Below are 14,777 nucleotides of genomic sequence, written 5' to 3' on the forward strand. Positions count from 1 at the left end.
TCAGAATTGCTTCTCATGAAGTATAAGTACTTATAACTACTCCTGTAATACACTGTTGTTGAAGCATTCAGGAAGCACTGTTACAGCACTAAGGCTAGCAACAATCATTCCTCAGAGATTGGTGTTACTGACTCATACCAACTACCATGGGCAAATCTTTTTCACTCAGTCTCCAGGAGTAGCCTTGAGGTGCACCCACACTCAATGGAAGGATTTTCACACACCTTAGGGAGGTACTCTAGAAGTCTTCACTGTGAAAAAGTGGGACTGTGGTTTCACAGCATGACATAATTAACTAGCCCATGTTCCCGTCCAGAGGTAGACACCTCTATTAAAAACTAACTGGTGGGATTGGTGGGATGAATTCCTTAAAGGAAAATAGTGGAAGAAAGCATTAATAATTGCAGGAGGTGCTTTAATTAGGATTATTTTTCTTCCCTGTATGATACCATGCCTCATCCAAGTCATCACAAGAATGGTGCTGAACTCCCTCATATTGAGCCTTAAAACTGGACTAAATAAAAAAAAGACTGGGAACATTTTATTAATACAAGAAAACAAGCAAGAAGAAAATCAAAACCCCAAGACTGCAGCTGAGATTTACAAGACTTAGAAAGATGGACAAAATTAATGAAGAGACTGTTTAAAAACTGAATGAGTTGATGCAGGCCGAAGCCCAATCAAAGTTTTAGAGGGGGGAATTGTTCTAAGTAACATTTGGTTGCTGTTTGTTGTGCGCTGGGGTTTGTTGGTTTTCTAAGTTAACTGTATAATGTTGTACCTCCAGCGGGGAAAGTCATTGTTTTTGGGGTTGGTTGAAGTGTTGCAATAAGTTAATTAATGTTAGTTAAAGGTTTAAAGGGGTCCAGAATGTGGTGTGGGTTGTCCCAGAGGGGCACGGTAACATTTTGGGGTGAAGTCAGTGCAGTGACATCAGCGCCACGGGCTGTGACAGGTGGAAGGAATTGTCCAATCACTCAACATCCTGAGAGAATGACTGGACAGGAATGAACACCACTAATGACCAATGGAAGCCCAAGAGACAGACCAATCACCATGAGGATCCAAATCCCACCAATTCTAGACCAAGTGGGAGTTGTAAGAATGTGAGTTGGGCTGCTGCTCAGTGTTCTCCTGCAGAGCTTGTTTCCAAGGGAGCACCCGGTGTGTTAGGGGTGGTGATGCACTACATAATTTTCCGGCTTGCTGAGAAGGGACTCGGGCTTATCTCGGATCCTCTGCTTTCTACAGCTGCTTATGTTTTTACGAGAGTCTCTGCTCCATTTTTAACAACCGAGTGGCTCTCAGATAGAAGCCCTGGTCTCATTCACAACAAGCTCCTTGTTGTGGCACGGGTTTATTTCATTAAGGTCACTGTTGTTATAACGGTTTGTTCTTACGTACTCGTGTTTTCCCCAGGTTGGTTTGTCCTTAAATTGTATAGACACCTGAAACTACCCTGTATAGCACCCTGGGTTCCAGTTCCTTCCCTGTCCGTTACTGTAACCCTGCCCCTTGTTCCAGTACCTTCCCTGTCAGTCCCACCCTGGGCCAATCCCTTCTGCCTCCACCCCCCTGGAAATCCCCTTACATGGCTGCCCCACTGGCCCATGTGACCTTTTCTCCTCCTCCTGCCTCCCTCATTGGTTTATATCTTTTAAGACCCTGCCCTCCACTCTTCCCCTGAGAATTCCTTATTGCTTGATTGATTGTACCCACCTCCCACAATGTGCCTCTGTATTTAATCCCAGGCACAGACACTCTCAGTGGCTCTTTTGCTCCTGTACCCTTCAACCTGAATAAACTCTGTTGAAACCTCAACAGCTAAGAGCCTCCATCTCCGCCTCTGCTTGATCCCAGATGATGACTACAATGTTGAGCAAGTAGCTAAAGAGGTTCTGCCCACAGTAAAGCCATACTGAGGCAGCATACGCTGCCTTGATGCTGGTGTTTTCTCCCCAGCTAGTCCAGGCTCCAGTGTGGCTATGTCAGTTCCTATATTTTTTCAACTCTACTTCTGCTATGTGGGACATTTCTAAAGCTGAGAGGAAAACCATTCCTATGATAATTCCTTCATGTTCAACAGAGAAGGGTCATGGACTGTGGGGCTGGGCAGCGCATGTGCCAGTCTCTCTGTCTCTGCTGCCCTCATCTCATCCATGCTTACTTCCTGTTCCTGCGATTCTTCTGCATATTGGAAAGGTCTCTGGACTGTAAGCACGGCCTTCTTATCCGCCTCAGTCTGGATGTAGTCATTGTGCTCCAAGAATACCAGTATATCAGGTGGGCCACTGTGCACAGTATGTTCTGGCTTCTCCTGGGGCTGTTACCCTCATCTCCCCACCAGTGCCTTGTTCCAGGTCTCCTTGTTCTTCCATTTGCAGCTCAGATTCCTGGATCACAACTGCAGCTTTGCTCAAGAGCTCGTCTCTCATGTCCGGGGCTGTGTCCAGATGAGCCAGGCCATCAGCTGTGGGGCTGTGTGAGCCATGTGCCAGGCTCACTGCCCCTGCTGCTCTGGCTCTTACTGCCAGTGGTGAATCCATGCTGTGTGCCAGATACTCCTGCTCTTCTGTCTGCTGGAGTCCCTGGATCACAACTGTAGTCTTGCTCAGGACTTCACTAGACTGGGCGCTGTTGGGCAGATCCTGTGCACAGGCTGGATCTTGCTGCTGTTCCCACTCTCCTCTCCTGTGCATTGCACTGAAGGAGCTGGGCAGAGCCCGTGGAGCACTCTTGAAGACAGATGTCCTTCTCTCTCGAGCCAGGGCGTTGACAACTGTGGGTGAAGGAGATCTGAAGGTAGGTCCTGCAGGTGTTTGTGCTTCTGTTGCTTCCTTCCTGCACAGCTCCAGGACTGACTCTGCTTCTGCCAGCTGCTGACCACGACCCTGTTTCACAGGGTGCTCCATGTCTTGGTGCTCATCCCTGATGGACTGGGCTGGCTCTGCCAGAACCTCTTTGCTGCCTGTTGGGCGCTGCCTCTTTTGCTCTCCTTTGCTTTGGGCAGCAATTAAGGCCTCCTGTAGAATGTTCAGCGCCTTTCTGCGCAACATCTGGCTCCCTTCTGCCAGGGCGTCCAGGAAGGTAGAAAAAGGGATGGTGTAGGTGAAGGCCTGACCTGGATCTGGGCCAGCTGCTGCCTCTTCCCCTACCAGACAGCGCTCTTCCTCAGCTGCGGGAGTGACAGTGGCTCTGCCATCTTCTCCTTCATCCTCTTCATTTAGGGGACATTCCTTGACCTTAGGTCCTTCTGGTCGGCCACTTGCTCCTCTTCTCTCATCTGTGGGGCAGCTGAGACCGTCCTTGGGAGCAGGTGGGCAGAGCTTGTTGTCCTGCAGGCCCAAGGAATTGACAAGTTGATGAACAGGAGATGACCCAATGTCGTCTGTCCTTTCAGCTAGTTCTGTGTCTACTGCATCTTCCCACTCCTCTCCCTCAAACAACTCTGGATGTCTTCACACTTCTGTTCCTTGGTCCAGGCCACTGGCTCACGGCTTGCAGCCTGGGCTCCCAGCTGCTCCAGTGGCTCCTGATGGTTTATGGTGCCCTCAGTGAACCTCTTACCCGTCCCTGGGGCTGCTGTCATGACGTGTAGCTGATCCTCCATGCCATGCCTGTGGTCCTGTCCCCTCCAGTCTCAGGCCATCCCATTCTGCCACTGGCACTCACCTGTCCAGGTGTGTCAGTGAGAGCCCTAGAGCTCCTCAGTGAGGAACCCTGTCCTTGGCTCTGTGCTCTCTTCTCCAGGCCATCCTGCTGCTGTTGCGAGCCGTGGGCCCAGAAGCTCCTGTCCGTCTCCTCTGAAGGCCTCCTCTTGAAGGACATCATGACCTCCTTCAAAACGGGCCCGTGCCACAAAGGGCTTTGGTGGCACTCAATGTGCACCGACAGCCCTGCTTGTGGCTGCTGGTGGCCTGTCCCTGCATCTGCATCCCTGCTTGGGGAAGCTGACACAGACATGGGGCCTGCCTGGGCCGGCTCTGCTGCTGGCCACTCCTCCATGCTGGCCTGTGGCACCTTCTGCCACACACCTGTCACTGTCACCCTGGAGAGCTGCTGCCTCGGGAGAGAGCTGCTCTCCTAGGGCTGGGCACCCCAGGAAAAACACCTTCTTCAATACTCTGTCTGGGCAGGGCACCACATCCCAGTGGCCTCTGCTTATTAATATGGCCACAGCATTACACAGGGCCATGGTCACACAGGGCCACTGTCACAAATGGCCACACCTCAGCTTTGCCTTTCTGTTCTTTAATGTGACCTTGAAAAAAAGAATGAAAATTTAAACTAAAACAAGCTGAGATGAAACATTCACCTTTTTTATCTTTTTTCAGTTTCAACTTTGCTACACATTGCCTCAGAACAAGGACCCAAATATATAAAAGACAAAAAACATCAGAAAGGGAGAAGAGGAAAGAGAGGCTGGTTTCTAAGCATGTGTTTGTCTGGCAAATGCTCCTCATTCATGAGCTGCAGTTTAGTTAAGTTTTATTTGGGAAGCAAGAAGTCCTCAGGCAGAGTTGGAGATCGTGACTATAATAATGACACCCCTTCCTTGTCACCATCCTGCCTCTGGAGTTCACTTCTTCCTTTGGCCTTTCCAGCCACTTTGAAGCTTTTATATGACTCTCCCTGACATCTACTCAATCAAAGTCTCACCAGAATTCAGGATCTCTTCTGAATTACTGTAAGGGTTGTTGCAGCCTTCACTATGCACTGGAGCAGACACAACACTGACTTTTCGAGGACTTCTACAACTGGACATCACTCACTTCTTTTTGTGGAATTCTGCAACTAGAACTGAACTTGAGCTCAACGATCCAGCTTTTGACTGGGAATGATTCTAATTAACTGGAATCCTTTCATTCACTTTTCAGATCTAAGGCACTTTTCTTCAACACACTAAAGAGGGCATAAACGAATCAGGTCACAGCACAGGGATTTTTTTTTTCCCCGACTGTCCTTGAGGAATAAAAAATAAGTGCAAGCACACATTACAGAGACAGCTCAAGGTGTCAGCAGGGCTGTGCAGAGAAGAGGGGCTTATTCAGATGCTAAATAAATTGCTTGCATTGCTGCTTGAACCAAACCAAATACACAGCTCCTCAACATCTGACAGAAAACTCTGTTGGCCTTAGCTGTATTTTCAGCTCTCAGTCCATGTGCTAGGCTCTCATCCGTGATATGCTCAAGAGGTGCCCTTTAAGTTCAGACAAAATGCAGGCTGTGGCAATTCGGCTCTTGCAAAACACCAAAAAAGTTCTCTCGTTTTATCTCAAAACAAAAGGAACAAAAACCTGACCTGGATCTCAAGGATCTGTGTTGTCTTTTGTCATTTTTGTCATTTTTCGTATCACTGCATGAAATCAGATTTCTCAAGTGTAACATCAACACTCTCTACTAGACTTGAGCAGATCATTAATGTAGTCTCATTCAATTCCTTAAATGAGCGTGTCTCCCTCACTAGCTAGCCCAGCATAAGAGGAATGAATTAGTGACTCAGCCGAACACAGAGCAGAAAATGCAAAAAACTAGAAAATTATTTCCAGAAAGCAATGGGCTTCACCTGGAGTCAGCCACTTTTTCAGCTTCTGGTCTTCCCACAGACTGATATCCCTCATAATTGTGGTGAGTAGCCTAAATTGAACCGCAATGAAGTCGCACTGTGCACTGGGCCGGCTGATGCGGCAAACACGGCGGCGGCGACGGCCGCGGGCCGGCTGCAGGCAGCGGCTGCTCCGTCGGGAAAACACGGGAGCACTGGGCTGTCCCGGCGGCGAATGCCCCGGGGAAACGGCCAAACAGGGCAGGGGACATGCGGACTGGGAAAGGGCCAGGCGAGGCGGGGAGGGCGGCAGGCAGCGCCCAGCTCACCCTCCGGGAGTACCCGCACCCTCCAGGAAACCCAGAGCGAAATGGCGCCCGGGCCCTGGCGCAGCCGGCGGCCCTGAGGCTCTCAGGCTCCTCCCACGGCTCCATTTCCCGAGTACATTTTCGCGGCCTTGTGGGCATTTCCCCACCCGCAAGTGCGGGGTCGCTCGCGGCCCGCTATTAAGGCTGGGGCCGCTATGGGCTGGGGTCTCCATTAGGGCCGGGGCCGCCGTTAAGGCTGGGGTCGCCATTAGGACTGGGGTCTCCATTAGGGCCGGGGTCTCCATTAGGGCCGGGGTCTCCATTAGGGCCGGGGCCGCCATTAGGGCCGGAAGGCAACGGGTCCGTGGTGCAGTGCTGCGGCTCAGGGCTCAGCGTGGCTCTAGCAGGCTCCAGCCGGGCTCGAGGGGCGCGGGCCAGGGAGAGCAGCTTCGAGTTGAGGTCGTTTCGAGGGCTTCAGGCGGGGTGATGTGATTCGTAATTCTTTGGTGTTGCATAGCCCCTGTCGTGGTCCGATTGTCCGAGAAAAGCCATCGGGTCGTCTGTGGAGGTTCTTCCCTAGCAGCAGCTCGGCGGGGTAGCCCGGAGAGATCTTTCGGTGGTAAGAGGCACTCTGCACCCCCTGTGGGCTGTCTGGAGAAATGGCCCCGGAGCAGCGCCTTTCTCTTGGCGCTGAGGGAGCTGCCGCAGCCGAGCCTGTCGCTGTGCACCCGGTGTCACCTGCCGTCACTGCCACAACTGTGCAGCGTCTCTAGTACCGGCCGCTAACGTCAATAAAAACTAATTTCTGACCAACCATTCACGACGAAATCGAACGAGTGTTGAGGCGCTCTTATTTGAAAATAAGTCGGTCTTTTACTTTGGATTATTCTATGTAATGAGAGGGAGAAATCAGATTATTGGTGCTTCTCACAGAGCTCTTGAGAATCCTGAGTTGCAACAGAGTCTCTCAGTGATTTACTTCGTCGTAATTGGAAAATTTTGCTGATGACTCAGTTGTCAGCATAATTCAACAGGTTGTTTTTAACTGCTGCTTTCACTTTGTGTTCCACATAGGGGAATGGAAGATAAAATCCTTCTTCATATCTCTTTGTCCATCTGGAATCTGCTTGGAGTTTATCTACTCGATAAAAAGCTTTGTCTCTATATTTAACACATTAACCACCAGAGTGTAGGCTTACTTTTACTCAGCATTCCTGAGGAATGACTATGAACACCAGAATAAGGGTGTCCATTCAGAGGTCTGCTTTCTTGATAAAGAGACCCTTCTTCAGAATACCTAAGTTTTGTAAGAGGAAACCACGTCATTGTCCAGTATAACAGATTCCATAATAAAAGGTGATTCTTAACTGCAATAGATTAATATTAAAAATAGCTCCTCTAAATATTTCTAATGTAGTCCTGAAAGTTGGCAATGATACCTGTGTGTTTTCTAAAAATGTCTTTGTGTTGGTCTTTTAATTAAGGGATTGACCTTATAAAATAATATTAGTTGGCTTACTGTTCCGATCAATTCTTCCTGCTTCTGAGAAGTAAAATGCAGTTTAGAATGAAAGCATTGCCAGTTGCCTCCAGACTTAAGCACTTTATAGATCGTTTTGAAGGCTTAAGAATTCCTTAGGTGTAACTAAGGTTATGATCTGCTAATTGTGGGAAACAGTTTGGAAGAATGAGAATACTTATTTGCTTTAATACCACTGGTGAATTCTGCTATGCAGTCATAAAACTGTGACTTTGAAAAAAGAATTCATCACCTAAACTACCCCATTTGATTACATACAGAACAGACTTTGAAAACTGAGATTTCTATATTTATGTCTGTTAGTGCCTTCTAATGTTGTTACTTCATTTTAAATGTTTGGGCCAAAAAAACAAGGTTTAGATTTTACTCAAAGGGTTAGATACAAATTCAATTCTGTCTTGTTTAAATAAGCGTAAACCCCCAATAATATGATGAAAACTTCCTGCCTTGAATTTCAATATTTAAAACTCAACAGGTTTAGATTTTATTTTGTGTTCTGTCAGTGCAAATATCTTTTTCTGTCTCTTCAAATTAGAAATTTTTATGTTAATTTGTCTTAAAATGTGTAATCTCTTTGCTTACATTTCCTTCCCTGACCTCAAAGGAATGTAATTGTGAGGTTTAATTCATTATTTCCGTATCTTCCTAGTTTAATGCCATGGTGATTCCAGATGGGATTTTCTGTAGGTTTAAATTGTTGTTCAACTCAGTGTCCAAGTTCATAGTTAGTGAAACAGTCAGGATGGGTTTATTACAGAGGTGGTCTAAACATAAGAGATCTGCTGCTCGTTATTTAGCCGCTAAAGAGGAAAAAGAAACCCACACCACCAAACAGACAAACAAGCAAAGGTAAAGACCCAAAATAATCCAAGACAAGTAATATTATGGAATTTATTAACAAAAGAAGTTATGTCAGTTATTTTTAAATACTGGTTTTGTGGTGTTAATGTTTCCATTCTCTTCTGATTTTTGTGTGGAATATGAAATAAAAGCACACTTGAGTAGGAGGGTGATGGGAGCTGCATTTGCCAGGTTAGGGAGCACGAAGAAACGCATTTCTGTACATGAAGATGAAGTATTGAAAATTGCTGTAAGGACTGGAAAACATTGTCAATAATGAAGTAGAGGTTTATCTCTTGGTGTTTACTAATTCCTTCAGAATTGTAAAAACAGTTATTTCTCCAATTGAAATATATGTGGTTATGTAAGGTGGCAGTTTCTTGGTTTGTTATCCTGACCCTAGAAATTGACCAGAAAAATTCTTTACCTTCTTATAGATATAAATTGCATTGAACATTGAGGAGGCTTGATTCAGAAAAGGAAACGCAAAAGTAGCGATGCTTCCTCCTCCAGGAAATTTACAATGATAGTACAAACACTCCTGTTTGTGTCATCTAAGCAAATAACCAAGTTCTTGTTCATTGGGCTGAAGAAGATTCCTGCAGACTTCAGAATGTTCAGAAAACATGCATTTATTGGACAAATTCCTTCATTTTTTTAAACTGTTTCTGGTGTGTGGGGCATTTTGGAAGCTGAGTGGGGGTGAGGAAGTGAGTTTTATCTGCATCAGAATACTGTATGTCCTAGTACCATATTTACTAATGGTCCTTAAATAATTATTTGCTGACACTAACTCCTAGGGGTATATATACATATGTATGGCTATATAGGATGTGTGTATAGATATGTATGTATGAGAATATATGAATAAAAACATATATATGCGTGCAAGTTTATATAGGTATACTAAGGTGTGTATATGCATATATGCGTGTGTATGTGTATCTATATATATATATGTTATTAGCATATGTTATTAACTATTGCAGTCCCACAAGAGAAGAAGATGGAGCAGAGAGAGTCACTGCACTGCTGCTATGCAGGGCATGTGCCAAGCCCTCTGTCTCTGCTTATTGGGCTTTTGCTGCCCTTGCCTCATCCACGTTTCCTTCCTGCGCCTGCTTTTCTTTTGGGTCTTCCAAGAGTCTCTGGATCACAGGCACAGCCTTGTTCACCACCTCAGTCCAGATAAAGTCATTTGCTTCCAGGAAAACCAGAGCATCTGCTGTTCAAACGTGGGTCTCCTGTGCTCGCCTCTCTGCCTGTGCTGATGACACATCCCCATCGTGGTCCATGCCCTACTGTTGCACATATTGCTGGCTGGATGTGTGCATTCGAAGTGCAGCCTTGTCCTGGATATTTCTCCTGATATGCTTAGCTATGTCCAGCACATCCGTGGCATCAGCTGTTTCTCCTTCTTCTCCTTTCCTGTGTCAGAGGTGACAGTGGTGCCTCAGTGCAGAGCCCTCAGTACTCTCCAGACCTCCTGCGCTTGTGAGACACGCCTCAGCAATCTCAAAGCTAATCCGGTGTGTTGATGACTTCAGGTAGGCTTTGGTCATAGTCTGCAGGTCCTTCTGCTCCTGTTGATTCCTCTGTGCTGAGTTCCTGGCCCTGCTCCTCCTCTGGGTATTCAAATAGTTTCTGGACCATAAGCATGGCCTTCTTAACAACCTCACTATGGATGCAGTCATTGTAGTCCAGGAATACTGGAGCATCAGCTGTAGGACCATGGGTCTTGTGTGTTTGCCTGTCTGCCCCTGCTGCTGGGTGTGTCACTGCTGATGACACATTTGCTTTGTATTTCATGCCCTGCTGTTCCACAGTGTGCTGGCTGGGTGCGTGCACCCAGGAGTGGTCTCCCGGACATCTCTTCTGATATACTTGGCTGTTGCCTGTTAGTAGGCAAGGCGAGCTGGTTCAGAGGGAAACTACGGCGAACATACAGGCTGGTCGGACAAAGTGCACACAAACACCCATTGGGTGGATGGCGAAATGCGTTTATTTCCTGTAAGCGCTGGCTTAAGTTACTGCGGTTTGCTTGCGAAACTTCCTTAAAGCCACGGGGTACAATATGATTGGTCAACGTCATGGAGAGGAGGAGGTCCTATCTCCTCGTACAGCGCGAGATCTTCCGATCAGCTTTCTGGCTAACTACATTTCTCCTCTCTCCATGAGCGGTTAAGTCTTATAACTGTGTTAAATTTATGTTAGTAAAAACTGACAAAACATGTTAGTGGTAAAAGCATAAGCTGTATTAAACGTTAAATGTGGTTACAGCTAAGTTGTGTAATTTGTTAAGCTGGCAAATAAAATAAGCGGCTAAAATTACTTTAAGTCAGCTGCCTTTGTTCTAAAAGCATAATATCAATTCTGCTCAAGCGAGCTTTAACAAACTGGGCTAATTTATTAAGGAGGCAGGGACCAAACATAAACACGAGAATGACAACTCTAACTGGTCCCATCAGGGTGGACACAAGAGCAGTAACCCAAGGGTGTTGGCTAAAAAGGGAATCAAACCTATTTTGTTGTTGAAGCTCCTGACTGCGGCGTTGGAGCCTGTCTTTGAGTTCGGCCATGGATTTTCTGATTGTTCCAGAGTGGTTTACATAGATACAGCACTCCTCATTTAAAGGAATACACAGGCCTCCCTGCTGCATCAGCAAAATATCTAGACCTCGCCTGTTCTGCATTACCATTTCTGACAAAGAGAACAGGGACTCTTCTAGTCTTAAAATGTTCTTTTGGATTTCGAGCAGATCTTCGTCTATGGTCCTTTGCAGCTGCATTAGATTTTGCTTTTGTGACACTAATGCTGAGACACCTGTCGCTGTACCCGTTGCTCCTAGGCTCAGGAGCACTGTGAGGCTTATGGCAGTTATTGGTTCTCGCTTCTGTCAATGGAATTTTTCTTCAAAGTGGAGGAACACTTCATCATCAGAGTGATACAGGATCCTGGGAACGACAATGACTGGGACACAAAAATCGTTAGTTTCAGAAAATGTTTAACAGAGACACAAGAAGTGATGCCTGTGGTGTGACAAGCCCATGCACCTGGGACTGCTGGAATGGCCCATAGGTGTTGCTTGGCGAGGGTGACTGAGGTGTTACAAAGCTGTTTGTTTTGGCTTACTAGATTTTGGTTGCCTACCTGTACAGATTCCTTGACCGGACACCATTTCTAGGGTAACCCCTTTGCGAGGAGTGTCCCATTTGCATTGTGTGGGACTGCTCTCTTTTGAATAACTAAATTGTGCAGTAAGACCTACACCTTCGTAAAAGGGTGGTTTGGCATCGTAGCAAAGCCAACAGGATTTGGTAAGGTCTGGACGTGAGGCATTTAGGGATGCAAATGCAGTGTACAGCATTCGGGTAAACAAATTGTCAGGGGGTGCTTCAGGTGTTATGCTAAAAGGCAGCAAATTGCCCTTGGATATGGGGACGGTTGCTATAGATTTGGGTGTTACAGAGGCAGCTGTCACCTTTTTTCTTGGGGCTATGGCTTTGTTGGTCCCTATGGCGGTGTATTTTGTTGGCGAAGGGGTTCTTGTAATTTGCACAACCGTCGGGATAGGACGAGCCCATGTATTCAAACACTGACCATGTTCTGCCCATAGTCCAGCTTGGGTGTTGGGGCTGTAAAATGGTAACCGTAAGGTGAGAGCAATTGCCGGGGTCAGGACCGTGTTTAAACTTGGTTGGTACGCAGCCATTTGGCCAGTGAGTAACTTCTAAAAAGTCATCTTTCCTAGGCAGTTTCCACCGGTTTCCAGTTACGATGGTTTCGCAACCCCAATACCCGCAGAACCAATAGCCTGAGTAGGTGCAGTAACTTTTCCCAGGGTTAATACAGGGGCACCAGTACAACCCTTGGCTGATTGGGTACAAACCACTTAGTTTTCTGTTGTTGATGTCAACTGCACGTACGGTCCAGCTGGGCGCATTAGTTTCAGAACGTCCAATGATTGCACCCGTAAGCAGGTTGCGAAACGTCCAGATGTAGGGCCGGTAGGGATAGTCGCTCGCTTCCGCTTGGCTGGTATAAGGCAGGCTTAGCAACAGCAAAATACTGAGGCACAAAAATGGATCACAGCAGCAGGCCTCTTAAAAAAAACTCAGAGGTTTCATTAGTTTTATTGGGCAGCACAGGCTTTATGGATTTTAGAGGACACCACTTAGTGGCATTATCCTTTTCTACCGCTGCGTATCCTCTACCCGTTACAATTAGCTTCCAACCTGTTTCCCATTCTCCTAACTCATTTTTAATGCTTACTGGTGGGCCCTCTTTGGTGGCTTCTGCAGCCCAATGTTTTTGAGAAGGGGCTCGGTTTTGGTCCCCTCTGGGAAACTGGTTTAGCGTGAGCATGGCAGTTGCTAGTAAGTGTGGCTGATCAGGTGGGGGAATGGCATTAGTAAACCCTTCTGCCTTGGCTAAGGTTTGTAGTTTGGACTTTAGGGTCTGATTAGCCCTTTCCACTAAGGCCTGCCCTGTACTGTTGTACGGGATGCCCTGCTTTAAGGTGATGCCCCATTTGGCGGCGAATTCTTGAACTGACTTAGAAATAAAGTTTGTCCCATTGTCTGTTTTTATTTGTTCCAGGATACCTAGCCAAGCCATGGCTGTTAACCAATGTTGAATGGTGGCTTCGGAGTTGGCTTTGGCGTGTTGAGTCGCGACAATCATGCTGCTGTACGTGTTGACTGTTACAGCAAGCCACGCTCTAGGCTTTAGCAGCTGGCATAAAGTGACGTCTGTTTGCCAGATCTCTGAGGCCTTTAGGCCTCTGGGATTGACACCGCGGGACCAAAGGGGTGACTTTTGACAGTGGGGACAAGTGGCTGCCATGTGCTTGGCATCCGATATTGAAATGCTGCACCGCTTGGCTAGCGCCTTCGTGAAGTGATTCATGTAATTGGTGTGCTTCTTGCAAAGTCCATAGGCCTTTTGCTGCCATGTCAACGTTATCATTACCTATTTGCTAGAACTCTCTAACTGGGTTGTGGCTGTTGACATGCACAGCTGACACAGTGCCTTGACGAGAGTAGAGGGCCTCTTTGATCATTACAGCAGTGGGTGAGGTGGAAACGTCTGGATTGGACATTGCTTGGCACAGCTTTGCGACAAACATGGAATCAGTGACAATGTTGAGATGTTCAGTTTGAAACAGATTGCATGCCAGCACCACTTGCTGAGGCTTCCAGTAGCTGAACTGACAAGGATTTGTCTCTCTTCTTAAGACACTGCCATTGGTCTTGCTCTTGCCACACGACAGCTGCAGTGGAAGTTGTCGAGGACGCATCAGTGAATACAGTTGGGCCTGGCAGGGGTCGGTTCCTGACCTTCTGTGGGTGGTCGATGTCCACCATGGCTAGTAATTGAGTCCACGGGGGCTTTGCAGCGTTAACAAAGTTCTCCTGCAAAACCGAACAGGGCCAGGGTAAGGCACTCTGAAACTGCCACGGACGATGACAGGATCTGCTTCTGGAAGGGTAAGTATATTTTTGCAGGCTCGAAACCTAGGTGACTTAGGGCAAGTTTTCTGCCTTTCATGATTAGGTTTCCAAGGTATTCCACTCCTGGGGTAAAGGCTCGTGACAGTCTTCCCAGGGCTACCCATTGTACCGGTTTGGCTAAATCGGGAGGTCCTTGCGCTAATACCCCGACTCCACCTTCTTTTGTGAAGTGCACGTACAAGTCCAGTGACAGGTTCGGGTTCCACCTAGAAAGGATTGCAGTGGACAACTCTTGTTCGATGTAGTCGAGTGAGTGGGCTGCTTCTTCCTTTGCTCCCATGGGTGTTTGCCTTTGAGGAGGTCATACAGTGGGGACATGACCTCTGGTGGAATAAAGACAATATTACACAACCACTGTAGTGACCCTACTACTTGCTGTGCATCATGTAATGTCTTGATGTCATTATGAATTTTGATTGTGGGCGGCGACATGTAGGAACCGTTAATTTTCACGCCTAAAAATGTGACTGAAGGGCCTTTCTTTATTTTAGCTTCGGCTATCTCGAAGCCGTTGGCTTTTAGGACCTCTGAGACTGTTGTCACAAGGCTGTCCACTTGATCAGGTGAAGGGGCAGCTATCAGGATGTCATCCATGTATTGGATGACGGTAGCTTAGGGGTTTGCTGATCAGACTGGCGCTAGGGCTTAACTTACAACAATTTCGCAGATAGTGGGGGAGTTTCCTTGGGGAAAGAACTTTCCACTGGAACCGAAGGTTGGGTTGCTGTCCATTAGGAAACACAACAGAGAAGGCGAACCGTTCTTTGTCTTGCTTGTGCAGGGGTATTGAAAAAAAGCAGTCTTTAATATCAATTACTGTGCAAGACTGGTTTGCTGGAATAAAGGAGTTGCTGGGTAGTCTTGTCTGCACGGGGCCCATCGGTTGAATCTTTTTGTTAACAGCTCACAAATCATGAAGTAGGCGAAAGCCTTCGCAGCTGTGTTTAGGTATTACAAACACAGGGGTATTCCATGGGGAAACGGATGGTTCGATGTGTCCCTTTTCTAATTCTTGTTGGACCAGCTGAAG

General features: G+C 47.0%; 1 protein-coding gene across 1 annotated transcript; it reads right to left on the reverse strand.

The window, feature by feature from the left end:
- Positions 1 to 2,279: 2,279 nt before the first annotated feature.
- On the reverse strand, positions 2,280 to 4,063 carry LOC306814737 (uncharacterized protein; the record flags this gene model as incomplete). The annotated part of the gene is made up of 2 exons (XM_079331105.1): positions 3,673 to 4,063; positions 2,280 to 3,335 (listed from the first exon to the last, which is right to left on the reverse strand). Exons 1-2 carry the CDS (start codon positions 4,003 to 4,005, stop codon positions 2,280 to 2,282), a joined length of 1,389 nt encoding a protein of 462 aa, XP_079187231.1. The 5' UTR covers positions 4,006 to 4,063.
- Positions 4,064 to 14,777: the final 10,714 nt, after the last annotated feature.

This window comes from Erithacus rubecula (assembly GCF_903797595.1).
Source record: "Erithacus rubecula genome assembly, contig: SUPER_Z_unloc_2, whole genome shotgun sequence".
Taxonomy (NCBI): Eukaryota; Metazoa; Chordata; class Aves; order Passeriformes; family Muscicapidae; genus Erithacus; species Erithacus rubecula.